The 28000-nt window shown below is 36.9% G+C and overlaps 2 protein-coding genes across 13 annotated transcripts in view; one reads left to right on the top strand and one right to left on the bottom strand.

The window, feature by feature from the left end:
- Window positions 1-659, bottom strand: part of Zbtb25 (zinc finger and BTB domain containing 25) — a 50627-nt gene extending 49968 nt beyond the window's left edge. The window contains exon 1 of the mRNA XM_071607973.1: window positions 495-659. The gene's annotated coding sequence lies outside the window, so the exon portion shown is untranslated. The remainder of the gene's footprint in view (window positions 1-494) is intronic.
- On the top strand, window positions 277-26122 carry Zbtb1 (zinc finger and BTB domain containing 1). Of its 12 annotated transcripts, none has more exons than XM_071607970.1 (5): window positions 1506-4831; window positions 4943-5018; window positions 7325-7454; window positions 15287-17202; window positions 24694-26122. In XM_071607970.1, the coding sequence occupies exons 4-5, from the start codon at window positions 15305-15307 to the stop codon at window positions 24728-24730; spliced, it is 1935 nt and encodes a 644-aa protein (XP_071464071.1). In that variant the 5' UTR covers window positions 1506-4831; window positions 4943-5018; window positions 7325-7454; window positions 15287-15304; the 3' UTR covers window positions 24731-26122. The 12 variants fall into 12 exon arrangements, with proteins under 12 accessions (XP_071464068.1, XP_027785502.1, XP_071464066.1 ...); XM_071607971.1 differs by having other exon boundaries at window positions 22561-26122; XM_071607963.1 differs by having other exon boundaries at window positions 1508-3341; window positions 4725-4831; window positions 15287-26122.
- The last annotated feature ends 1878 nt before the right edge of the window (window positions 26123-28000 follow it).

Here is a 28000-nt window from a genome sequence, read left to right as displayed (position 1 = left end):
AGCGTCACAGGCTCCCCACATACAACCGCGTGACCTGGGGACTTTCCCCAGGGTGTGCAAAAGCACGGACACCCCCGCAGTTCTGAGGCCGGGGTGGGGGCGGGGAAGATGTGCCCGCGTGTTCGGCGGGTGAGGGCGCGGGGACAGCCAGGCCGAACCGCGGGAGCCTGGGAGGCGAGGCGGTCTGGACCGGGTGGAGCATGGCGGGGGAAGTGACTCAAGGCCAGTGGCGGACAGGCCCAATGAAGGCAGGGTGGGGGGAACGCGGGGAATGGGCGTCCCAGAGCGGATGAACCGCGGACAGGATGGGGCGAGGGTACCGGCGCCCCCAGAACGCCCCGGGCATACCGCGAGGGAGAGGGCCCAGCAGCTGGGCCCTGCTGGGCGGGGGTCTAACATCTGGGACGAATGGTAAAGCATCATCCTGCCCTTGGGGAGTCGGGAGGAACCCAGTCCCATCCAGCTGTGCAAACAGAAGGAGGTCCCAAGCCTACCCTTGGGAGAGGGGCGAGAGGGGTGGTCAAGCCGCCGCCACGACGGCCCCCGCGGTGCGGGTTGTGCCAGCCTCCTCGGAGCCCGACGCAGAAACTTGTTGCAACAAACAGGCGACCGCGGGTGCCCCTAGCAGCCAGCGTCGGAGTGGGTGGGCGGGCGAGAGGGAGGGGAAGGCTGGCGGACGCCGCAGCGAACTGGTGGGCAGACCCGGAGTCGCCGCGTAAGCGGGGCCGGCTCAGTGCGGTGCGGCAGGCGCGGCTGTGCGGCAGCGGAAGTCCTTTGTTGCAGCACAGTCCCTGGCAGAGCCAGAGTCTCTCCGCGCAGCCCAGCCCGAGCTCAGCGCGCCGCCGCCACTGCAGCTCGCGGCCCCTTCGCCTCCGCCCGCCTTTCCCGCGGCTGATTTGCCTTAAACTCCCTAAAATCTCCGCAGCCCGGGTTCCTGCTGCGGCGGGTGAGTATTTGCCAGTTGTGGGGCTATTTGCGCAACTTTGGCCCGGGTCTGAGGGCGGCGGGCCGCGGGCCTGGCGGAGTGCGGGGCCAGAGGGGCGCCGACCCGTGCGGGAAGCCGGAGCAAGGCGGAGGCGCTGGGAGGAACTGGAGACCGGCGGCTGCTGGGCCGCCTGCTCTACGTCGGCGCTCCAGGTCCCGAGCGTGCGGCCTCCCTGGGTGGGAGGCGAAGCCCGGGTGGAGAGTAGTTACCAGATAGTTATCATCTTTTCCCTTTCTTTCTCTGCCTTTATTTTATTTTTTTAAGGGGGGAGGGGAGGTGTAGACGGGAGGCGGGAGGACCCGGTTGATTGACGGGCCCAGGGCCCGCTTCTCTCAACTTACAGCTGCGGCTCCTCGGCGGGTGGGAGGGGAAGTGTCCCGGAGCCCGAGGCCGCAGACTTGGGCGCGCTCCGAGGGAGGAGGCATAAGAGCCTTGCAAATTCTCCTACGCGCCTTCCCACCCGCTCTCGCCGGCACACACGCTTTTTTGTTCAGTAAAAAGTGGTAGGTCTGGGTATCGGGAATTTTCAGTGGGAAAGATCTTCTGTTTCTTGGGAAGAAAGTGCTTTCGCCTCCAGTGGTGGCCGCTTACTAGAAGTTCGGTTAGTTTCGGTGAATGTGTTGTTGGCTGTAGATCCGGAGTTGTTACCACTGGAGTGTGTAGGCATGGGTCTGACTGAGCTCCGCTCCGTCTCCCTTTCCACCTAAGCAACGCGTCCACATGATCTGAACGGTTGACAAGACGTTTTCCTAGTTGGGCGCGTCTGGAAGAGGTTGATAAAAGTCGTTGTTTTCAGTGCTTTAAGGCATTTGTTTGTCGTGATAATGTTCCTAAGTCGAGTTTCAGCGTACATGCAGTTTCAGGTACATGCAGATTCTGCGTTGGCCAAAGTGTATTTTCATACCGTGTTACGACGGGAACAATTTTCCCATTGATACTCGAACCCAAAGGAGCGGTCCGAGGCTTTTTGAGGCAACTTAGAATCAATTTCTTGAGTGAAGGTCGAGGCATTCTAAGGCAAATTTGTTGAAGGTTGCAATATGACAACTTCAAAGCACTCATGATTTGCTTTGAAACGAAGAAATTAGATTCTGTGGAATCTTATTGGTAAAATTGGACATGATGTGGAGAAACGGGAGATTTGTAGATACAGGAAGATGAAGCCTGACTGATGGCAAGCCATCATTTGCTCAGAATTAAAACTTTTATTTTGAATCACTTGCTAAGTATCTAAGTCTCAGTAAAACTGAATAGCTTTGAGAGCCAGATGGGGCATCCTCCTCTTACACAGAAGAAACTGAAGCATAGTGGAGGTGAAATGCTTTTCTCCAAAGGTTAATAAACAGAAAATCTACAGGAAGCCTTCAGTTAACACACTGATTTTTATAGCAGGATTTCTTCATTAAGACCAAATTTTCCTGCTATTCAGTAACTCAGGCCCCGCAGTCTATTTCTTTCCACCTCTAACATGATGGCTACTCTTTAGGTGTTTTTTTGAGGGGTGAGGAGGCTAGTGCATCATTGTCAGAGAAGAGAAACCATGTTTTAACCAGGACTATAGCGGGGCATGAGCACAGTCACAGCCATTTGCTATTGACCTTGTGTTTTGATTTCACTTTAACACTGCTTATTTTTGTACTGCTTCCTCATTCTCCTCTTTTGCCAGGCTATGGGGAAGATAGTGGACCTTTTTCAAAGTGTCTCCATGTTCTTTGCAGCACCATTTCTCTCTTTAAATGTGCAGGAGAAAAGAAGTGCCTGCTTTCAGGCCTGTCCTTCTCTGGCCAGGAAAGACATTAAGTCTTCACTGTTGACCTTCTGGCCCAAAGGGGAAAAAACCATTTGGGACAGAAATTCAGAAATTTTTCCTTAGCTTTTTACTTTTTATGCTACAGTCTTTCCCCCAAATCAAGGTATATTTGAGAAACATCTCCTTGAGAGGTCATTTTGGTCTCTATCAGATGTTTTCTCTTGATATTTTCTTCTTGTGCCAGTACCTTTTATGATAGATTGCTTTGTAATTTTTCTTATATTCTAATGTGAACCAAGTCAAGTGTTATTCATGTCTATTTTTTCCTCAAAATGGAAATACTTTTTTAAAATTATAAAATACATACTCTTTGTAAACATTCGATCTATGCTGAAATACATAAAATACAAAAATGAAAGTCATTCTGACTCCCACTCCTCAGAGATAATCACCAGGAACAGTCAATTCCTTGTTTTAAAAAGGAAAGAAGGCAACATTTGATCACAGCTGTGCTGCTGCATGTGCCTTACCCTGCCTAGGGATGGCCTGTCATGATTCATGGGCTCATGTTCCCTGTTCACTGCTTGAGTTGGTGAGAATTGCCAGGTAGGGAAAAAGGGAGTGTTTTGAATTGAGCTGATTTTAAATTCTATGATGGAGTAGCAGACATGAGAGTTTAGACTTATCAGAGTTGCTGTCTTCGCTTTGTTCTCCTGAAGTGTACCTTGGTGGGTGGGTTCTCACACTTTTTTTTTTTTAATTTTATCTAGTCTCTGATGGATTGTTTTATCCAAGCCAAATGCATTAAAACAAGTCAAACCCCTCACATGTAGAAAATTTCCTTATTTATAGTTGGGTGTGAGTGGGTGTAATTGGGATAAAGACCACTCCCAATGTATCCCTGTGCTGATGTGGATGATGGAGGTTAAAATAATAAATAATAATAAAATGTGAAAATTAAAGAAATAGTTGCCGAAAATTTCTGTTGTGTATGTAAGATGGATTTTTTTTTTTTTTCTTTTTTAGAAATAACTGAAGAAGGTCCATCCCCACTTTAAAATCCTAGTGTTTGGGGAGGACATTCTATAGTGGGCAGCAAGAATCTGGTTAGGGAAAAGGCAGGGCATTCTGCCTGCCTGTAAGATGGAGCAGTATGAGAATGATGCGAACTTTTAGATTTGTAAAAAAGGGAGATTCTGGGAAGCTTAGAATGTTCCAAAAGAGCAGTGTGGTTGATAGTCATGTCCAGAAAGTGTTGGTTGGCTTACAGAAACTGTAACTTAGAACTTTTACTTACAAGACAAGCAGTTTGGGGTAAATCAACCACAGGACTTGTTTCTTCATTCACAAAATGAGGATAATAAAAATACCTATCTTGGGGGCTGGGGTTGTAACTCAGTGGTAGAGCGTTTGCCTGGCATGTGTGAGGCACTGGGTTTGATCCTCAGCACCACATAAAAATAAATAAGTAGGGGCTGTAGCTCAGTGGTAGAGTTCTTGCCTAGCATGTGTGGGATACTAGGTTCAATCCTCAGCACCACAACATAAAAATAAACAAAGGCATGCTGTCCAACTACCAAAAAAATAATTAATTAATTAATTAAAAATAAATAAGTAAAATAGAGGTATTGTGTCCATCTACAACTAAAAATATTTTTTATAAAAACCCTATCTTGGGTAATTGTGAGAATTAGTTGTATAATGCATGAAAAATGATCTGTAAATTGTCAGCCATGTGACAAAGCAAAAAGTTGGTAAGCAAAATAAAACTTAACCTACTTCAACAATTATTCATCCAAAAACCATCAAATATCAACTAAATGTCAGGCAACTGGAGGCTCAGAGGTTACAGTAATGACTAAGTGTTCTAAACCTTACAATAAAGCAGAGGAACTAAATAATTATAATACCTACCTTAAGCGCAGTGATAGATGTAGCATCCAGTTTAGATGATAAATTTTTGGCCACCTTGTGGTTGTATGTATACAGAGTTTGGGAAGCATAGAAGAGAGTGCTCTGCCTCTTCCTGGGATCAGAAAGAACTCCCCAGAGAATGTGAGCTGGACGTGGAAAAGGTTCTAAGCAATGGTGTGAAGGTAGGAATGCTTTCACGGTGTTAGGTGATTTGGGATGAAGGAAAATCTTAAATAGATTTATGACTTAAAATGGAGTTAAGTTTAAGCTTCTTAACTTTTTTTTTTTAATAGTTTTTAGTCATCAGTGGATCTTTTATTTATTTATATGCATTGTTGAGGATTGAAGCCTGGGCCTCACACATGCCAGGTGAGCACTCTAGCACTGAGCCACTACTCCAGCTCCTAAGCTTCTTAACTTTTATGCTAATCTTTATTGGTTTCATTTCATTGAATTTCCTGCCCCGCCATCCTGGGGACTGAATTCTGGGGTGCTCTACCACTGAGCTGTATCCCTACCCCTCTTTATTTTTTGAGACAGGGACATCCTTTACTCTCAAATGATTCATAAAGAACAAGAATTAGACCTCTAGGTCTTGTTTATTTTGAGAGAGGGTCTCACTAAGTTGCTGAGGCTGGCCTTGAACTGGTGATCCTCCTGCCTCCAAGTAGCTGGGATTAGAGTGGTGTGCCACTATTTTCAACTTCATTTTGTTGAATTTTAATTAGGAGTGTGGTTAGAATTATGCACAAACAAGTGGCTGGGATTGTGGCTCAGAGGTGGAGCGCTTGCCTAGCATGTGTGAGGCACTGGGTTTGATCCTCAGCACCACATAAAACTAAAATAAAGGTATTGTGTCCACCTATGACTGAAAAATAAATGTTTAAAAAAAAAGAATTATGCACAAACAAAAAACACTGGGGCCACAGAGTTGAAAAGTGTTACATGTGTAAGATTTCCTAAAAGAAGGAAACTGGTAATCCCTGCCATCATTGCTGAGATCTACCTTACCTGGTTCTTCATTCAGTAACTGTTCACTGAATAGTTACGTTCCACATAAAGGAATAAGCCAAAGTCCTTGCCTTCAAGTTGCTCACAATCTACTGAGGCATACCAACACATATGTAATTGTAGCCAGTTCCTACTTAGCACTTTGTGACTGACATGCCTATGGTAACTCTAAAAGCTACCATCCCTTCACAGTTGAAGAAAGAGGCACAAATTGGGTAAGCAGCCTACTCAAGGTCTGGTTAATCAGTACTTTAATGCCCACTATATATATATATTGCTGTTCTAATTATTAAAATGTAAAGTGCAAAATAAGGTGATAATACACAGTTAAAAATGGGAGAGGAAGTTATAAAATGCTTTTAGGAGGAGGTAGTAACCTCTAATATGTGGGAGGGTCATACAGCAGAATCAATCAGCCTCAGTAAAACTGGAGGTAAGAAATGAAGTCCTGTATATTGAAGATGCCTGGGAGTGAGGCCACAAGCAGTACTCTATTGCTTGAATTTTGAAGTTTGAATTGGGAAGCAGCCACAGATACAGGTAGATGGGTGGGCACAGAGGGTCTTGTATGCCTTGCCAAGGAGTTATATGGCCTGGGGATATGTGAGGGGACACCTATAGCAGGAGAATGGCATGGTCTAATTTTATTCTTTGTGAATCATCTGAGAGTGAAGGATGTATTTGAGGAGCACATTAAGGAACCCATTACAATAACTCCGGATTGATAATAGAGGCCTCGAAAGGGCAGGGAAGGTAAGGATAAAATAAAGGGGCATATTTGAGAAATACTGAGTGGGAAAATTGGCAAGACTTGGCAAATTGATTGCCAGAAGTTCCAGGTAATTTGTAAGTAGCCTGGGGGTGCACAGTGGTGGCAACTGAAACAGAATGCAGGGGGAGGAGCAATTTTAGGTGGGCCTCAGACAAAGTCTGAGTGCATAAAGTGAGTACTTTGGAATGGGTAGGAATCCTGCAAAATGAACCCTAAGAATGAATACAAATGCCATGTGCAAAAAGGGACTTCCTGGTAAAACCACTTTTAGCGGAGAAAAGCCAACTGTTTATACAGTGCCCTCTGGTGGTCAAAATATGTTATGCTGCCTCTTCAAGATGAAGGATGAAAGTGTAGAAACTGCCTGGATTAAATACTTTACTCCTGGAGGAAAGAGAATATTTTAGAAGCCACTGTTTCCTCTGCCTTCGGGTTGAATTGATTCCCTAGACCTGTAATTCGGTTGAACTACAAAGGTATCTCATAAGTTAGTTGGTTGGCAATCTTACCTAATCCCTGTCATGAAGCAGAAGGCGGCAATTTGAGTGCCTATCAACAAAGTACAGAAATTGAAATTTGTATGTGTGTGTGGGGGGGTGCTAGGGATTAAACCTAGGGGTGCTTAACCAATGAGCCACATCCCCAGCCGTTTTTAAATTTTGAGAAAGGATCTCACTAAGTTGCTTAGGGCCTCGCTAAATTGGTGAGGCTCACTTTGAATTTGTGATCCTTCTGCCTCAGCCTCCTGAGCCACTGGGATTACAGGCATGGACCACCATACCCAGTTAGGGATTGAAAACTTATATCTTACTCTAGAGCCCTTCCCTATGTTCTCACAGAAAATTAATTTATTATAAATTGAGTTTCAATGAGTTTTTGTCTTGTTTCACAGCCTATAAGAGACTGAAATGGTGAACAGAAGGAGGTCAGCATACCTTTTAGAAGTAACAGCTGTTGGCTTGACAAGGGGACAGAAAAATACCAGCAAACCAACCAACAAACCACCATCTCCAAAAGCAGGTGTAGGTATAAACAAACTTTGCAAATTTCACCAGCTCCTGCACCTCAGCAAAACATAATTGATGTAGAGAACATAGTCAGGTGGTGCTGTGTGTGGAGCTGCAGTTAGAGTAGCGAAGAACTCTAGACCAGGACTGAAGAGACCAGGGTTGTCCTGACAACCACTAAACCTACAAATGGCTGTGAGCATATCACTTGGTTTGCTTTGTGGGCCTGTAGAATAGTAGATTGAACCTGTCATTTCATAAAATTTTATAAAATGTGCAATGATGACATTAATAATTTTTAAAAATTGGATTATGCTTGGATTGAAAGGGCAAAAAACATTTGCCATCTCTAGTTTATATAAGAGTTCTTTGATGAGTATAATTATGCCAATTTTATAGTTGAGAAAAGTAGAACTAGAGAGAGAAAAAGTTTCCTCATTCCTACATAAGTTGTAGAGCTGGTATTCAAATCTAGTAGGGTGTGCTTCCTGGGCTTTTAAAAAAATTCCTTCATTTAACAAGCTATACTAAGTGCCAACTATGTGAGAAGAGTGTGCTAGACACAGGAACACCCAGGCTGTTAAGTCTTGGCCCTGTCCTTGAGGGTTCAGAATAGTGGGCATTACTGTACCAGACTGTTCCTTGGGTCTCTGTCAGTGCTAATGATACAAGTAATACTTCAGCATTGTTAGCATTAATGTACAGCTGAGTTGTGTTTTTAAAAGACTTGAGGGTGTGAACATGAAACCAAGCTACCATTTATAGCATTGTTTCTATGGGAATATGTGTTTTAGGTTCCAGATAACTTAAAAATAAGTTTTGGAATATAACCCAATTATAATTTCAGAACTTCCTGTACTGAGTACTGAATTTGGAGTTTAATAACCAGCCAGAATATTTGGTCTAAATAGTGAATAAGTTTTTCTAATAATTTTTCTAATAAATTTTTCTAATCATTTAAATGGCTTAAAGTAAAACCTTTTATCTTTAGGACCCTCTACAACTGGTTATTCCCAGCAGTTTCAAGGAAAAAACCTAAAGAATTTAATCAGTTTCAGAGATTGAACTGTATACCCTGGAAAATGGTATTCAAAGAAAAAAACTTTTGCTGATGCGATATTCTTTTAGGTGGCAAAATCTCTAAAGTTGTGATCTTAGACTGGAGAGTTATATTGCTTGTGCTCTAATCCAAAGAAGTTCTGTCTTTATGGCATACATGCAATACTATATGCCTCTGTCTTGGTCAGTTTTTCATTACCATAATAAAATACCCGAGACTGGGTTACTTATAAAGAAAAGTTTATTTAGCTCACAATTTGAATGCCAAAGATCCTAAGAGCATAGCACCGGCTCTGGTAAAGTCACCTCTTGGCTAGATCATATGTTGGGAGTGAAGGATGTATTTGAGGAGCACATTAAGGAACCCGTTACAATAACTCAGGATTGATAATAGAGGCCTCGCAAGGGCAGGGAAGGTAAGGATAAAATAAAGGGGCATATTTGCTTTCTTTATAACAAACTCCCTCTTAGGAGCTACCCGGTCTTAATCCTTTCCAAGGGTGGTGCTACCAGTGATCTAATGGCCTCCCACTAGGTACCACATCTTAGGGCTGGGGCTATAGCTCAGTTGGTAGAGTGCTTGCCTTGCAGGCACAAGGCCCTGGGCTCAATCCCCAACACCACAACAACAACAAAAAAAAAGGTACCATGTCTGACAAGGCTTCCAGCACGTGCACTTTTGAACACACTTAAATCACATCGAAACCATAGCAACCTCTGTTTTTTTAATCTAGTTTTTTTAACCTATGTATGTGTATGTAGTATGTGTTGAGATATACACACACACAAATATCTGCCTAGAGCAGAGCCTGACATTATAGTAAGGCTTAACAAATATTAGCTATTCATATTATTATTGTATTATAGTTGTCATTTACCACACCTCACATCCTTCACCTTCCATTTATAAAGCAAATCTACCTTCCTTTCCATTCAAACTATTGTATAGTCGTCAGTGTCCCCTCCTCCCTCGCGCAACTATTTATATACATACCTTTGCAAATACCAGAAATGTCTTTCCCTTGCTCTCTGTTTTTATCCACCTACTCCTTTGTCAAGTTTCCACTCAAATCCTACATCCTTCCTAAAGCCTACTGTTCTGGTATAATTCATGCTTTTCTCCTTCTAAACTCTTGCTGTATTTTAGTCAATATAATTTAGTTAGCATTTAGTTGTTCTCAAATTGCTTTTTAGTTTCAAATTTAATCCCTCATATATAATTAGCTCAGCTATACACCATCTTTCTGCACCCCCATGCTTTATACAGTGTTAGGAACACAGTAGGTGTTCAATACATTCTGATACTCTAATTATAAAACATGAGGGAACCCTTTCATTACATTTTAGGCTTTCAAAAAAGGTAATCTTGGGCTGGGGTTGTGGCTCAGTGGTAGAGCACTCACCTAGCATGTATGAGCCCTGGGTTCAATCCTCAGCACCTCATAAAGATAAATAAATAAAGGTATTGTATCCATCTACAACTAAAAAATATTTTTTAAAAAAGTAATCTACAGTCCTTAATTAAATCCATACACATACATTCAATCTTGTAAGACACAGAAATAGGTAAAAGGAGATTAAAGTATATACAGGTTGTGTATCCCATATCTGAAATGCTTGGAACCAGAATTGTTTCAGCTTTCAGACAAAATTTTCCTGGATTGTAGAATATTTTTATGACTTTTATTGGCATGTTAGTACTTTAAAAATTTTAGATTTTGAAACATTTGGAATTTGGGGATTAGGTATGTTCAACCTGTACTTAAATAACCCTTTGAGATCTGGAGGTAACTGTAATAGGTGCAGAGATGGGGTGTTGAATTGGGAGTCTGGTGCTAGGCCCTTCCAGACTTTCCTGAGGCTGTGCAAATCATCCTTAAGTTTCTCAGTGGTAATGCAAGTCTGTGTCACAATTTGGAATTATTATTTGCCTTACAAAAGGAGACACTTCAAAATTACTTTAAGTTACTTTATTTGCTTTACATGCTTTTTTGTAGACCCTTTTCATTTATCCAGTGATGGGGCCAAAGATGTCATCACCCTCATTTCACATTGCAAAAAGAAAGGTTATGTGCCTGGCACATAGTGAGTACTCAGTGTGCTGACTGTGATGTCTGCTTATAAACAAATCTGAAAATAGGTAATCCAGCAAGACTATTATTTCCAGTTTAAAAGATTTAGCCATGGAGGGTAGGTGTTTTTGAAATCTTAAGTGTCAATAAGAAATTTACTGAAACAGCTTACATAGTATATCTTAGGGAACACATCTGTTGAATAAGACTAAGTGGACACATGCAGGTAAAATCACATTACAAATAGTGTTCAGAATGGGGGTGGTCACCTGTGCAGTAGCACATAGCCAATAAACTCTAAGCCCCACGCCCAGTCTTTGTTAGTGTTCTTTGCAGAGGGCCACACCTCATAGTTCCAAAGAAGTGTTTAGTACCATCTAGGTAGACTGGAGTCCTTGTATTATAGTCCTGCTACCTACTTCACCACAGCTAACTATATCCTGAGAGATATGGTTTAGTGACCCTAGATTGTTAACCTTCTTTTATAAAATAAGAATTTGGACTTGGAGTAGATCTCTCTAAGCTCTACATGTCTGTGACTATCTAAATTACTTAATATGTTTAATGTGTTGGCTGTTTTTGAATTTGAGATGAGCTGGAGCTAATAAGCTTTTCAAATCAAAATCTTAAAAATCCAGCATAATTTTTTAATTTTTAAATTCTTGCTGAAGTACTACACATTGGGTATCCTAGTCTTAGGGGAGCAGTCCTTATCCAAAAAACATGAAGTCCTTTGAATCACACTTGAATGTTTTGCTGTCAGCCCAGCCTTTGACTTCTAGCTGTGATAAACTTGTTTTTCCAGTGATGCAGCTAAGTAACACAAACAAAAGCAACCACAGATTTCAGTCATAAAAACAGGAGCAACTGAAATATAAGCAATACTTTTATGTGAAACTTTTTATAGGTTTTACTATAAGAAAGTTCACTAAGTTTTTTTTTTTAATAGCATCATTAAAGAGGTCAGAATATTGAAAAGAGATCAAACTTGGAATTTGAGAGAAATTATTTTTTGTGGATTTTTTTTATTTGTTTTGGTAATTGAATCCAGGGGTACTCTACCACTGAACTACAACCCCAGTCATTTTTATTTTTGAGACAGGGTCTCACAGAGTTGCTGAGGCCAGCTTCAAACTTGTGATGTTCCTCCCCCAGTCTTCTGAGTCACTGGAATTATAGCTGTGCACCACTGCACTCAGCTGAAATTATTTTGTAATAAAAGCAAAAGCACTGGGCTAAGGATGTAGCTCAGTGGTAGAGTGCTTACCTAGCATGTGTGAAGCCCCTAAGTTCAATTACCAGCACCAAAAAAAAAAGTGAATGCATTATAAAAAATGTAATGCAAAAGAGATTTAGGGATTAGATCCCTCATCCTCCATTCCTACTTTTTTTTTTTTAACGTATTAAGCCTTCTTAAAGCTTTTCTGAATGAGAGAGAATAAGAATACAGTTGCTGGTACAATGTAAATTACAGCTATTAGAAGTTATTCTACCTAAGATCAGTTTTACCCAGAACTTGGACAATTGCTTAATACCATTGCTTAAACTGTAGGTCACCCTAGTAGTTGTATGGTTAGCACCAAAAATTAGACAGCCCTTGTTCAGCTTCCACCTCTATGATGAGAGAGAATGTAGACAGACAGATGGAGGCAAGGGATTCATACCCATTTAAACCCAGAGCCCTTGTGTCCTTCTACAGCATGATGCCTCTTCCATAGAGTAGGAACTTTACTCAGTTCATGTTGAATGAAATCACTAATTTAGAAACTGTCAAAATTCTCAATGATCTAACCTTGAGATTATGGAATGCCTATGCTATTGCTCATTTCAGTACTTAATAGTGCCTGGTCCACCAAAGGTATTCAGTAAAATTTTTGAATGAATAAATACACATTAAATATTATAAGTACCATTATTTGTTTCAGTGTTTTATTTATGTTAACACAGAATGTATTTTTACTACTTTGATTGAATAGTGATTATAGCTTCAGATGTCCTATGTAATTGGACTTACATGTAGTTGTATTAATTTGAATTAATGGCCGTAAAACTGCTTTTCATTCAGATAAGAGTTCTTGGAACTCTTTGTCTTTATTTCAAGTGTGGACTATTTAATGCCTGAAAGTTGTTATAGATTTATAGCTTTCTAATGGACTGTGTTATTTAAAAGGAAACTTTAAGATTATCTACTTAGACTTACTTCCTGATGCTTAAGTAAGCATTACCACTGCTGTGACAGCAGTTACTGTTACTTCCATTAACTGATTACCTGCCAAGCACTATACATTTTATATGCCACCTCTGTGAATGCTTATTTTAATGTTATTTGAGGTATTATCCCCACCTTGAAACTAAGGGTGAACTAGGAAAGCAAGTTTCAAAACTCTTTTTTTTTTTTTAAGAGAGAGAGAGAGAGAGAGAATTTTCATATTTATTTTTCAGTTTTCGGTGGACACAACATCTTTGTTTGTATGTGGTGCTGAGGATCGAACCCGGGCCGCACGCATGCCAGGCGCGCTACCGCTTGAGCCACATCCCCAGCCCCAGTTTCAAAACTCTTAGTTAGATTGGAACCCAGGTCTGACTGATTCAAGGCTTGTGCTCATTTCACTGTAATATCCTCAATAACATTTTGCTTCTTCTTTAATTTGGGTGTTTATTATCCTCCAAACAGGTTTGTTTAATTTATGAACAACTCTTATTACTAGAAAGCAATTTTTTTCAATCCTTCTACTTTGTTTTCATTCAGGGTCTCTTCGAAACCTACAAAAATGACTGTACACTAGAAATCTCGCCCTACTTAAATGAGCTTGGGTCCACATTTTTGTAGACTTTTTTTTTTTTAAACATTTTGAATAAGACTGTATTGTCTGGATTTGTTTTATATAATTCTAATTGTAATAGAATTTTGTACTTTTGTTTACTTCATTCTCCATCCTAAAAAAAATTCTCACTTCTGTTGTCTTCGTTCAAAAATACAGTTTTCGAAAGTCAGTGAATTTTAAGAGTGAATTCTAGGGAGTAGATTATTCACTAAAAATTCCCTTTTTATCAGGCACCCAAATTATAAATAACACATGGATGAGCATCTTTGGCATAAACTGCTTTTGTATTTAGATCCATGGAAAACAGGAGTCCTCATGGTTTTGGTACAGATTTTCAAGTTACAGTGGTTTGAAATAATGTATTAGCAGGTTTTACTACTACATTTACTACTTGATACACCTGATCTGGTTTCCAGAAGGTACAGTGGTTGCCATTTTAAGAAGGCAGCAGATGTCATCACCTTCATTTCACACTACAAAAGCAAAATTATGTGTTTGACACATAGAAGTACTCAGTATGCCATGCATGTATGCTTACAACAAATCTGAAAATATGTAATCCACACTCACATCCCTACCCATGGAACTCTGGCTTTAGGCAGGGAAATAGGAAGGAAGATGTAATTTAGGCCTGTAGGGGGAAAGGGTATGTAATCCATATTTGATTTATGAGGAACAGATAAAAGCAAGTAAGTAAATTTAGATACTCTTAATTACTATAGCAGGGATCAAAGAGTTTTGGGACTGAAGAGCGAACATTTTATTTCTCTGAACAGCTTGTTTAAATGTTCTTTTTAAGTTCAGTAAAATTGCGTAGGAATTTTTTTAGTAGCAGATACATTCTGAACCTTTATGTATACAGATTAAAATTTGAGGATAAAATTGGATCTTATTTAGGCCTGGGGATTTAGGTCAGTGTTAAAGCACCCCTGGGTTCAATCCCTACTACCCAAAACAAAACCAAAAATATACAAAAATAGAATTTTACTTTTCTCCCAGCTTCAAATAGTTATCAACACATAGCCAATCTTGTATCATATATAGTCCCTTCACCCACTTCATTCATCTTGAATATCTCGTTTCATCTACAAACACTTCAATACATATATATAAAAGATAAAGATTTTTTATAGTTATATTATACTTGAGATATAGGCGTACTTTTTAATTTTTTTAAAATAGAACAGTGATTATATTTTTTTAATCATACTAAGTCCTATAATGGTAAAGCATATCTTTTTAAATTAGTTTTACATGACAGTAGAATGCATTTGACACGTCATACATAAAGGGAGTATAAGTTTTCATTCTTCTGATTGTACATTATGTAAAGTTACACTGGTTGTATAATCATATATGCACATACACTCATTTTTAACAATCAAAAAACTCTTATCACACTTAGAAATGAGCAATAGTTCCTTAATGTCAATCATCTAAGAAATTTTTAATAATAATCTGGTTACTAATGTTCAGATTAATCTTTTATTTCTTTTGTTGTTCATTTCCTTTAAGTACTCCATTCTAAATCTTGAAAATTTTCCCATTTTTTTTCTGTTATCTTCATAAATATAGTTTTTGAAAGGCAGTGCATTTTAAGAGTAAAGGGAAAAAGAATGGCATTTTTCCTTTCATATTTAATGTATACATTTTTCCTGCAACCAAAATTAAGGTTTTTGTTTTTGATGACTTTTTTTAATATGGGAAACCTGAATAAATGGCTGTTTTCATTTTCAAACTTAAAAAATTATTCATAATGTTTTACTACATTAGGGTGGAAATTTATTCATACCTTGAATGTAATAGCAGTCAGATAAGTCTGAAATAATGATAAAAATTATTTTAATGCTTTTCTTATATCATCTGACTTTAATATTTTTGTTTTACATAGGTCTCTAATTAATAGAAGATGGCAAAACCCAGCCACAGCAGCTACGTCCTTCAGCAGCTAAACAACCAAAGAGAATGGGGTTTTCTCTGTGACTGTTGTATTGCAATTGATGACATTTACTTTCAAGCCCACAAAGCCGTTCTAGCTGCCTGCAGCTCCTATTTTAGAATGTTTTTCATGAACCATCAACATAGTACTGCACAACTGAATCTCAGCAATATGAAAATTAGTGCTGAGTGTTTTGATCTCATTTTGCAATTTATGTATTTAGGAAAAATTATGACAGCTCCCTCCAGTTTTGAGCAGTTTAAAGTGGCAATGAACTATCTACAGCTGTACAATGTTCCTGACTGCTTAGAAGATATACAGGATGCAGATTGTTCTAGTTCAAAATGTTCATCTTCTGCTTCCAGCAAACAGAACAGCAAAATGATATTTGGAGTAAGAATGTATGAAGACACTGTGGCTAGAAATGGAAGTGAAGCCAATAGGTGGTGTGCAGAGCCAAGTTCAACAGTAAATACACCACATAATAGAGAGCCTGATGAAGAATCTTTACAATTAGGTAATTTTCCTGAACCACTATTTGATGTATGTAAAAAAAGTTCTGTGTCCAAATTATCTGCTCCAAAAGAACGTGTATCGCGACGCTTTGGACGGAGTTTTACCTGTGACAGCTGTGGATTTGGCTTTAGTTGTGAAAAATTATTAGATGAGCATGTGTTGACCTGTACTAACAGACATTCATACCAAAACACAAGATCTTACCACCGAATAGTAGATATTAGAGATGAAAAAGACAGTAACATCAAAGCTGAATTTGGTGAAAAGGATTCTTCTAAAACATTTTCTGCACAGACCGACAAATACAGAGGAGACACAAGCCAGGCTCCTGATGATTCAGCTTCAACCACTGGAAACAGGAAAAGTAGCACAGTAGAGTCTGAAATAGCCACTGAAGAAAAAAGCAGAGCTGCTGAGAGGAAAAGAATCATTATCAAGATGGAGCCAGAAGATATTCCTACAGATGAGCTGAAAGATTTTAACATTATTAAAGTTAATGATAAAGACTGTAACGAATCCACTGACAACGATGAATTGGAAGATGAACCCGAAGAGCCATTTTATAGATACTATGTTGAAGAAGACGTCAGCATTAAAAAAAGTGGTAGGAAAACTCTAAAACCTCGGATGTCAATAAATGCTGATGAAAGAGTTGGTTTAGAAAATATGAGACCCCCTAACAACAGCAGTCCAGTTCGAGAGGATACTGAAAATGCATCTTGTGAGCTGTGTGGACTCACAATAACCGAAGAGGACCTGTCATCTCATTACCTAGCCAAACACATTGAAAATATCTGTGCATGTGGTAAATGTGGACAAATACTTGTCAAGGGTAGACAACTTCAGGAACATGCCCAAAGATGTGGAGAACCCCAAGATCTGACAATGAATGGGTTAGGAAATACTGAGGAGAAAATGGACATGGAAGAAAATCCTGATGAGCAGTCTGAAATAAGAGATATGTTTGTTGAAATGTTGGATGATTTTAGGGACAGTCATTACCAGTTAAACAGTATCCAAAAAAAGCAGTTATTTAAGCATTCTGCCTGTCCTTTTCGATGTCCTAACTGTGGCCAGCGTTTTGAAACTGAAAATCTAGTGGTTGAACATATGTCTAGCTGCCTAGACCAAGATATGTTTAAGAGTGCCATCATGGAAGAAAATGAAAGAGATCACAGGCGAAAGCATTTCTGTAATCTGTGTGGAAAAGGATTTTATCAGCGGTGTCATTTAAGAGAACACTATACTGTTCATACTAAGGAAAAACAGTTTGTTTGTCAGACATGTGGAAAGCAGTTTTTAAGAGAACGTCAGTTGCGTCTGCACAATGATATGCACAAAGGCATGGCCAGGTATGTCTGTTCCATTTGTGATCAAGGAAACTTCAGAAAACATGACCATGTACGGCATATGATTTCTCATTTATCTGCTGGTGAGACTATATGCCAGGTCTGCTTTCAGATATTCCCAAATAATGAACAATTGGAGCAGCACATGGATGTTCATCTGTATACATGTGGAATATGTGGAGCAAAATTTAATTTGAGGAAAGATATGAGATCACATTATAATGCCAAGCATTTGAAAAGAACCTAAGTGATTTTTCTACTGTACTAATGTCTAGTTGATAGCAGACAAAACACCAAAGCAAAAAGGATATGAGCTATTTAGAAATTGATTTTATAAGATGAATTGTTTTTAAAAATATTCAAGTCCCTTTTATCTTTAATATTTTTGTTTAGGATATTAAGTTTCTACATTTTAGGCGTTAAAATGTTTTTATCATTTTTTGTTGTTTCTAATAGCATTCTTTGTTTCTAGTTTTCTTAGCTTGGATTAAAATTACTTTTACATGTAGACGATAAGTGGCTGTTACCCCTTCAATGACTATTAAACTTTAGTTTTTTTTATCAATAAGGTGATGACTTCACTATTTTTATGTGTTTTTTTTTTTTTTTTAAGGTTATCATGTGAAATTTAAAACCCAATATGATTGGCCATTCCTGTTTAAATTTTAAAAAGTATTTATTTGAAACTGCCCTATTTCATTGTTAGCATTTTTTTCTTTTTCTTTTTTCTTTTCCCAGTTGAACAGTGGGTTAGCTACTGTTTATTCTCCCTTATTATCAATGAAATTCATATTCTTAAATTGACAAGCTTATTAGGCAAGTTAGGTGCACTGAATCTAACCTTTAAGGTTGACATGGGCTCAAACTTGGCCTAAAAAGATTGATGGACCTGAGGAAATTCCTATAAATGAACATTTCCTATAACTGATAAAATATTATCATTTAATAATCACATTAAAAACTTATATTAAGTGTAAATCCCAATGGCTTTCCCTCACTTGAGAAACTTGTGGGGATAAGCCATTTTGTTTTATGATATTAAATTTAACTATGATAGTTAATTAAAAAGACATCTTGTATTCATTAAAAATATTTTTAATTTAAAATATTCTTGATTTTCTAAAGTGTGTTAGTTTACCAATTATTTTTGTTTATAAATAGACTTTAATAGTGCTCTAGAAGTATGACATCTAAAGGAAAATATGATTTAAAATTACATACTTTTGGAACTTTGAGATTCGAGAAAGTTGCCATGTATATTGATAAATCTAATAAAATAAATCAATTATAAATCTGGTTGTTCTATAAAAGTAGAGTGCACAAAAAATGTGTTGTGTTTTATACTAAGATTTGGAGAAAATGTGTCGTGGCAAATTGCAGTTTATCACCATGCTTTATTATTATTTTCTGTAAAGGATACAAAATTTGAGGATTATAAAATAATCAGCATATAAATGGAAATAGTTTATCATTTTCAATTAAAGTAGTTTGTTAGTTGTTATTGACAGAGGGTCTACATCATTTACATGTGAATTAAAACACTGGCAAACCTGACCCACCAATAAACACATCTACTGAATAGAATGCCTATTAATGTGAATTACTTGTAACATAATACCCTTCTTATAATTAAAAGGATTTTAGTTAACTCTCCTATATTTAAAATATAATTTTGTGATTATGAGCAATAGTTTAATGGCATTGCTTTTTGTTCACATCAGATTTTTAAATAAGTAATTTTTATACAGTTTACATAAAAGAACAAGTTGCCAAGAGAATTGAGAGACATATTGGCTAGTAAAGATTTAGTTGAAAGTATTAGAGCAGAGTGAGTACAGAGACTTAGAGGGATATGTTCAAATTGTTGAGGTTAGGAATAGCACAGGAGCCAGGGCAGAATTAATGTGAAGTAGAGAAGCACAAGAAGATAAAACAAGAAATCAAGAATTTTTTTTTTTTTTAAAGCCACACAGTTAACAGAGAATGCAGGAAAAATGAGTTCCCCTTAGTCTTAGATTTAGTTGTTTATCAAATACTTAAATTGGAAATGCAATTTAAAATGAAATATAAGATGCATATATATATATTACTGTTAGGAACTTGATAACCAAAAGCTCTCAGAAAGTAGTGTAAAGAGATAAGATAAACCAAATTTCCTAACTACATGATATCTTAGTGGACATGATCTTCAGGGTCACTTTTTTCTACCCTCATCAAAATTTTTGTTGCAGCGGCTTTCCCCACTATTGGGGTGGGGGGTGGGGAGGGCTTTTTTCTAAATACTACCTCTTTGAAGAAAGGATTATTTATTCCATTGGGGAGGGGTTGTGTGATTTTGTACTTTGCCATGTGCTAACAGCCAACAATTAGCAACCAAATATATAAACATTATCTTAATTTTACATGACACAGATGTTTATAGTTTCACAAAGTCACACCTCATGATGTATTTCTTCTTGTTTCATATGTCACAGGACACACTTGTTTTGGAATTAGCTACAGGGTAGTACAGGCTTCTCCAAGTGGAAAGTATAATTTTCCTTATCAAACAGTTCATTCAAAGGCTATGTGGCTTTTAAAATTAAGGGAAGCTCAGCACAGTGACACATGCCTGTAGTCCTAGTGACTTGGGAGGCTGAGGCAAGAGAATGCAAATTTGAGGCCAACCTCTGCAGTTTAGCAACTTAGTGAGACCCTGTCTCAAAATAAATAAAAAGCACTGGGGATGTAGTTTGGTAGAGCACCCCTGGGTTCAATCCCATATCAAAATAAAACAAAATTAGGGGAAATGAAAAATGCCCAACACCTTAGCCAGACTCAACTTCCTTTCACCTCCATCCTCTGTTAGCATGGAGCCTCTTAAAGAGCTCTAACTCCTTTGCTATTGCTTCTTGCTCTCCTGTGCTGTGAAGAGAATGAAGACTGGAAGTTGTCTGCTGTTCATATAACACACATCTTTAGGCTCCAAATTTTAAAAAAAGGAAAATCTAGATAGATGGAGTAGGATCTTGTTCCCGTTTCATCCTGACACCATTTTGTTTGAAAAGACCTTTTGTTCTTACCACTACCAATTCTTGGATTCCTTTTTTTCTTCCATACTGGGATTAAACCCAGGGGCACTTTACCACTGAGCTATATACCCACCCTTTGTAGTTATTTTGAAGCAGGGTCTCACCAAGTTGCCCAGGCAGACTTTGAACTTGTCATCCTACTGCCTCAGCCTCCTGAGTAGCTGGGATAACAGATATGCACCACTGTGCCTGGCTAGTTTTTTGGATTTCTTTATGTATGATGAGCAATCCCAGACTAAATTTTTTATCTTGTGGCGCTAGTGATCAAACCCAGTGCCTTGCGAGACATGTTAGGCAAGTGCTCTAACACTAAGCTACATCCTCAGGCCTATTTTTTCTAAAAAGCAAGAAATCCTGGCGGAATAGTCAGCTTTTAACAAACTTGCCACTAATTACAGTGCAATTTGGATGTTCTATAACTTTTTAGTAAATAAGACCCTCACACCCAGAGATTAATAAAACATAGCCAAGGCCATAGTAGATTAGGATTCAGAAGTTTGTCTTAATTTCCCATATTATTAAAGTAAAAATATTCAGAGAAAGGAGCCATATGAGTAAACTGGTATTTGGCAAATGTTTAATTACTACAAAGTAATTAACAGTTTGACTATGGACAAAAATTAAGTTAGAAAAAAATCTTCCAGAGGGGCTAGTTACAATAATAAGAATTAAAATAAGGATGGTGTTTGCTAGAGCTGACACTAGTTAAAAGGAAAAATAATGGACAAGAAAGATGTTGTACTGTAATTAAAAGCAAAAAAATATGAATAGGATATAAAAATTGAAGTAAATAAAACATTTGAAGATTATAGGTGAGATGAATAGAGATTAAAATAAATTGATTAGATTAAAATAATTATAGGCTGCCTAACTGAATAAGAGTGATGAACATATCAAGGCTATGCCTGAATACTTGAGATACTTTTATATTCTAAACAATGGGAAGAGGCTGGTGATAGCTGGCAACTTCTCACTGGTAACACGATACTCAATCCTCTATATCACTACGAAACTTTTCCTACTTAATGCATCTCTGGAAAATCTGCCAAAGAACCAGTGTAATAGTTGTTAATATTTAAGTATAAAACTTGTCATTAACAAAAAGCTAAATAAGTACCAACAGAAAAAAACCTGGATATGTCTGTGCATACATAGTTAAGAATAAAGAAATTTGGTATATCTAATTTAACTGAGTTTTATCATGAATTAAAATTGAAAAAATTTTTTTCCATTAATCTGTTTTGATCAGTCAACTTTCCTCACCATCCCCTTCTCCGTTGTAATTAATGCTTCCCAGGGATAAAATGCTAGTGCTCTGAAGGCATCCTCGCATCAACAACTTCTAGCATTGCAGAGCACCAAAAAGCTGTGGGAAAACATATCCTTGTAAGATCCTCCCTATATCCTTAATGTCTGAGGGTGATAGGTTGGATGGTAGGAAACTCAAGCAAGTGGAATTATATTTGGTGTTTAGAACTTGAAGCTACATCACAGATTTGGAAATCCATTATCCATTCAAAATAGGGTTCTCAGTAATCCCAGTATCTATTTATTTAGGGCTATATACTCAAATGCTTTACATACATAATTTTAATTAAGCCTCACAGTCTTTTGAGGTAAGTATCATACTAATTTTCTAGACAGGGGAGCCAGGTCCAGAAGGGCTGAGTATTTTTCCTAAAATCACATAGAAACTGTATTAGACCTGGAGTTTGAATCTAGACCCAACTTTGCCTACATTACTATACTTAACCACTAAGCTACTTGCTCCACCTATCAAGAAGTACAAAGATGGGCCTTTTCAGGCTCATGTGATAAAGGTCCTGTGAGGCTGTGCTCCTTGTTCATCTCATCTGCAATGCCTGGTAAGGGGGCTAGTAATGGTACCTAATGAACATTCTGAGTAATGTGAAAATATGAGAATGGAAAACAAAATTTTATTTGAATGAGTCATTCAGAATGATGTTTTAGAAATAAATATTAAATGCTGATATGTTTTGATTTTCTTTCATTAAAACTTGGAACATTTAGTGGTATGTCAGCCATTTGTGGGGGCCTGTGGTAGAAATCAATTAAAAATTACTTTGAATTCAACTTCTACATTTCTATGTCTGTGACTCCCCCCCCCTTTATTTTCTCTATTGCTGTCCTTTGTTTTAATCTCTTCCATCAATCTCCATTTCCTTTTATTTGTTTTGACACTGATGAGTTAAGAACTCATTTGAAAACAAATGCTCCCAAGAAAAAGCAGAATGACAGAATAACCAGTTTCCTCTTTTTGCCTTAACAGATGATGTGGATAAGAAAGTCATCATTTCTTTGATCAAAAAACAGAACACCCCTGAAAAGGGAGATACTGAGGGATGAAATTTACCAAATTATATTGTGTGCATATACAAATATGTAACAATGAATCCCACTATTATGTACAATTGTAATGCACCAATAAAAAATATGAAAAAAAAACCTCTCCCATTACTGTATTGTGATTGCTAAGATTTATAAAGCAATCAAAGTTTGCTTAAAAACAAAAATTGGAGGGCTGCGGATATGGCTTAGAGGTATAGCCCCTGCCTAGCATGCTTGAGGCCCTGAGTTCAATCCCCAGCATAGCCAAAAAAGAAAAGAAGAAACAAAAGTTGGTTATTCTAGAGTGTATAATTCAACTTATGAAAGCATAGATTTTAGGTGAACTTACATAGTCTTATAAAAGAGGAAAAATAATTTCAGGAAATGACAGCTTGCATAACCACCCTAACCTAGTAGCAAATTTAAACATTTAAGTGAAACAACCCCTCCAATCTGATTCTAACTTCTGCATCTACCTGATTTCTATACAATAGTTTCCATGCTACTACTAGAATGATTTAACTACCATCTATCTGTCAAACATTTTTTTCAAGTAAGAAGATTGAATTGCAGATGATTCTGTGAATGTCTATATAATCATTTAAGTGGCCTGCTTTTCACTGCTGTTAAATTCAAGGACAGATCATTTGGTAACATGGGTGTAGTCTCAAAAACCAGATGAAAGTTAACTATAAGTTTATATGAAAGGCAAGAGGCAAAAATGGAGTTTAGAATGTTTGTGTCTGTAACTGACAATTAGTAAATATAAACTAAATAACAGCTTGTAAATTCAAGCTAATTGTGAACCAGTGTAATATTGCTTACATATTTATGTACATACACTTAGTGGAATTCAGCATTAAGTTTAAATCCTACTTAAGCTATTCCCTTAATGTATTTAGGAGAACCAAATCATTGCGGCCATTCAATAGTGACTAAATTGTTCTATCAGAATCCACACAGATCACTAGGGGGCAGGAAACTATTATAATATCTTAATATCCTACTCAATGAACTGACCAAAAAAAGGTGATGTAAAGATTACTTGGCTCTGAATTGAATAGTCAGTGTACTAATCATCATTGTACTAAGTAAGAAATCATACAATAGCTCAGAGTCAAAGAATGACAAATTTTTTAAAAACATGATTTCATGTCAGCCAGGAAAAATTTGCATAATACTCTACTTACCTGAGAAAAGAACAGACAAGCATTCAGGCTATAAAGCCTGGTCTATGCTTTATTTCAAAAGTGTTAATGTTTACATTCTACTTAAAACCAATAGTTTATAGTAGTTGAATAGGCTCAGCTCAATTTCTGATGAAACAATTCTAAGCACTCTGATAATGAAAATCACCTTTCAAATGTTTATGTTCCGTGATATGGAAAAAAAATCATTTTAAGGGACAATTTATTTTTTAATTATGGAATTATAATTATACAAGGCATTATAATTCTAGGCAAAAATATAATTCTACCCAGAATCACTGGGGCTGGTTAAGACAGTTATATGCCTAGGAATTTGAAGGAAAACTTCTTTCTCGTGTATGTGTGTACTTCCTTTTCATTTGCAGAATATATAACAATATTTGAGGAAGGCAATGTTAGCTTCATGGCTGAAGAGAGTAAAAGGAACATGCACTTTTAAATTTGTTTCAATCAGAAATTTGTCATTAAAAAATACATTGTAAAACTTTTTATTTGAAGGAAAAATGTGTCTTAACTTCTTCCTTCCTACTCTTCTATTTGACCTCCTTTTTTATGTTACGTTTTTGTGCCCAACCATTTAGTTCAGACCATACATGCAAGACAAAAATAAAATTCTGCTAAATAAATATAGCAGAATTGTATTAGTAATAATAATATTTGAAAGATGCAATGAGTTATATTCAAAAGTAATTGGGTGATTTTAAATTCTAGAAACTATTCTTTTATTCCTATTCTTTGTTCTTTTTAACAGTGTGCTGGCCTGGTGCCAAAAGCTAAGAAATTCTGACCTAAAAATATGTTGTATCTTGTAGACAGTCAACTTGTAATGTTTTTTTTCTTGAGTTTTGTCTTTTTCTGTGTGGCAGTGGTGAAATAGGGCCTTCTAAACCTCTGGAGAAGTGACAGATCTGAATTTGGAGAGGACATGGGGAAGAATCAATCTTCAACAGATAATCTTTAAGTGCAGACCCAGGAATATCAGATCTGAAGTGGCACCATCTTTTCTGTCTTCCTGACAAACTTCATCAGCCCCAAAAGTTCCAGTTGCAAAGATCCAAGAAAAATAAAGATCACTTTGGAATCACTTTGTTATAACAAAATTGATTCATGGTGACTTTCCTAGTAGTTGTGAAAAATATGCTAAAGTTACTGTAAAATTCTTATGACATCAGTGGTTAAAGCTGCACTAAAATGAAACTTTATATGCTAATTATCTTCAGTGGTCCCTTCTAAAATAAAAGGGCTTTGTAGACTACTATAAATATAAAACAAAGAGATAATCACATATCTCTAAAGAACATATATAATTCTAAACTTAAAATAACCAGAATCATAGCTTATATATTAAGAAATGTAGTTAGGCAGTTTTTTAAAATTCACTGAAAAATATGTAGTTTAAGTGTTAAGTAAAAAGACAGGAGTACAGAGAAGGAAATGTAAGGCCAATATTATAACAAGACAATCTAGTTATTACTCACTGTAAGTAACACTTGCCTTCCTTTCTGTGTTTACCAGGCACATACAAGGTTATTAATATAAGCTCCTCTTTAAGTCTGTTAACTCGAAGAGTGGAGTAGTATAATTCCAATAGTGGTAGATTTTCACAAATCACAGACATGCTGTTTTCTTCTGAATTTAGCAATATAATCTAATAAGGTAGAATTAATTTCTGTTAAATATTCTCAATATTAATGTACAGTGCCCTGCTCTTCAACTTCAAAATAAAATTCAACAAAGTATTGAGTGAAATGATGATTAACATTTAACATTTTTTAAAAAACCTTTCATGCAGAAATACTTGAGATTTTAACCTGGATACAAATGCATTACAATACACACATACATACACATTCTTAACCACATGACTTATGACCATATTATTTCCTTATTGTGAATATACTGTACTGTTACCTTTGAATAATTATGTAACCAGTTCTTTATTGTTTTTAGTGCAATACCAAGATGTTATATATTTTTAGAAGTGCTGTCTTATTTTTATGCTTATTTCTTCAAATATTGTAGTAAGAAATTGCACAAAGAGATCTAACTTTAAAAATATACTTAAGAGTATATATGCAGGGATTAAGTCACTTAAAAACCTTAGCTGCAAGGTAGGATGATAACTGAATATCTATTATAATAATTAGACTAGCTGAAAATCAGAATTTATTACAATGGGATAGTAGGAATAGATGGGAGAAGGGAGAAAAGAACTCCATTAATGAGATCAAACATGAAAATGTTTCAAAAGACATAAATAAGTCTAGAGAAGTTTTAGAGTCTAAAAAACACTACTATTCATCTCTTGGGAACAGATGAATAGAAACAGAACTGCAGGCTTCTAAAAATAAACAGAAAATAAAAGATAAAAGAATATTACCAATAATTAAAGGTGCCAGATCAATATGAAAATGACAAGTAATTTGATCAACTAAATTTTTATTGAATTAGATTTACTAAAGAAAAATGGCTTAAATTTTGACTGTATTAACTACAAGTGTCATGAATTATAATCATTATAAATGGTATAAATGCCTTCTATGATATGATTATTTTCTGTATATTAGTATAAAATGGAACTTTTGGATTACATAAAGTACTTTTGTTACATTTTTAAATACATGCTTTTACCTAATAAAAGTTACTCCTTTATGTTCAGAAGTTAAACTGTCTGTATTTACTTTTATTTGTACTGTATGTTTTTCAACCTGGATCTTTTAATGTACAGTGTCCTGTACATTAAAATAGTCTGAAAAGTTATCAATTCCTCTCATTCTCTAATACTATAATAACAGAATAAACAATATATTTAATTATGGTGTTTCTGCACAATTTTAAAAAAGCACAAAGAGAATTAGCTAAAACTCTTGTGACAAATCCTGGTTTCTTTGAATATAGAATAATGATTGGAAAATGTTATTTCATGGCAAACACAGATGACAACAAATTGGGTTTCCTCATAATATAAAAAGAATATTTTATAAAAAATCCACTGACAGGGGCCAGAGTTATGGCTCAGCAACAAGAGCGCTTGCCTAGCATGCATTAAGCACTGGGTTCAATCCCTGGCACCACATTAAAATAAAGGTATTGTGTCCATCTACAACTAAAAAAAAAAAAAAAAATCCACTGACAAAGTCCTTTCAGAGTGTTAATTTCTTTCTCAAAATAGCAAACATAATTTACTATTCAGAAAAATGACTTCTTTGCCAGCAATTAATTCTGTTTATGTTCAAAGATTTTAATAAGTATTAAAAATAATGGCATATGGAGTCTGATTCCCCAAGTACAGGAGAATAGTCTCCCTTTTCCTGGATTGTTTCAAGACTATTCCTCAACCGTCTATCCTTAAAATTAGCCCTCAAAACTGGAAGAGGAACAATTTGTCCACTACTGTCACAGAATGATTTCTTCCAGGTTCAGTTCTTCCATACCAGACACAGTTGTTTCCTAAACCAGCTTATTGTGTATCTACAATTTAACTGTAACTAAAAGACTGGATTTTTAAGACTCAAACAAATGGCAAATTTTTTTCCTGTAGCAACAGGTCATTGAACAATTATTTTAAGAAAGGACACTTTCAAAGGATTATAAAATGGCAGTATTTATAAAGATCTTAAATATAATCATTAGCTGAACTCCAGTTTGCTCAAAGGTCCTCAAATCATAGGGTGTTACTCTTTCTGTCTTTTTCCTGCCACCATTACCTCCTCAAAACAATCCACAATCTTTAGGAAGATTGTGAGTGGGTGGGGATTGAGGATTGAGAAGGGTTCCTGGAAAATACACAAGTTTTTTCTCTCATAGTAATTCTGGGAAAATTTATTCTTTTCAATCTACTTGGGCATATACATAGTTTTAGGCCTCATTTTCTTCATCTTTGTATCTCTAGTACAAATATTTTCAGACAGCAAAGTTGTCTTCAACTTTTGAAATAGAAATAGGAGAGGTAATCAGAAGATCTTTCTCTAAGACAGGAGAAAAATGAAGTTATTATCTACAAGATTCAGGTTAAATGATGTGCTGAAGATCCCTTCTAACAAACAGGAAGAGGGCTAGGAATGTAGCTGTAAGGTAGCATCTGCTTTATATGCGAAAACCTTGGGTTTGATCCTCAGCAACCAAAATAAACCAAAACAAAAACTAGCCAGAAACAAAATATTGAGCTAGAAA

The sequence above is a fragment of the Marmota flaviventris genome, chromosome 2 (genome assembly GCF_047511675.1).
Source record: "Marmota flaviventris isolate mMarFla1 chromosome 2, mMarFla1.hap1, whole genome shotgun sequence".
Taxonomy (NCBI): Eukaryota; Metazoa; Chordata; class Mammalia; order Rodentia; family Sciuridae; genus Marmota; species Marmota flaviventris.
Note: the sequence above shows the minus strand (reverse complement) of the source record. Positions and strands in the feature narration are given on the sequence as shown.

Bases quoted from the DNA above. Each gene is read 5' to 3' on its own strand.
- Zbtb1 (XM_027929701.3), top strand. From the start codon at position 15,305: ATGGCAAAACCCAGCCACAGCAGCTACGTCCTTCAGCAGCTAAACAAC.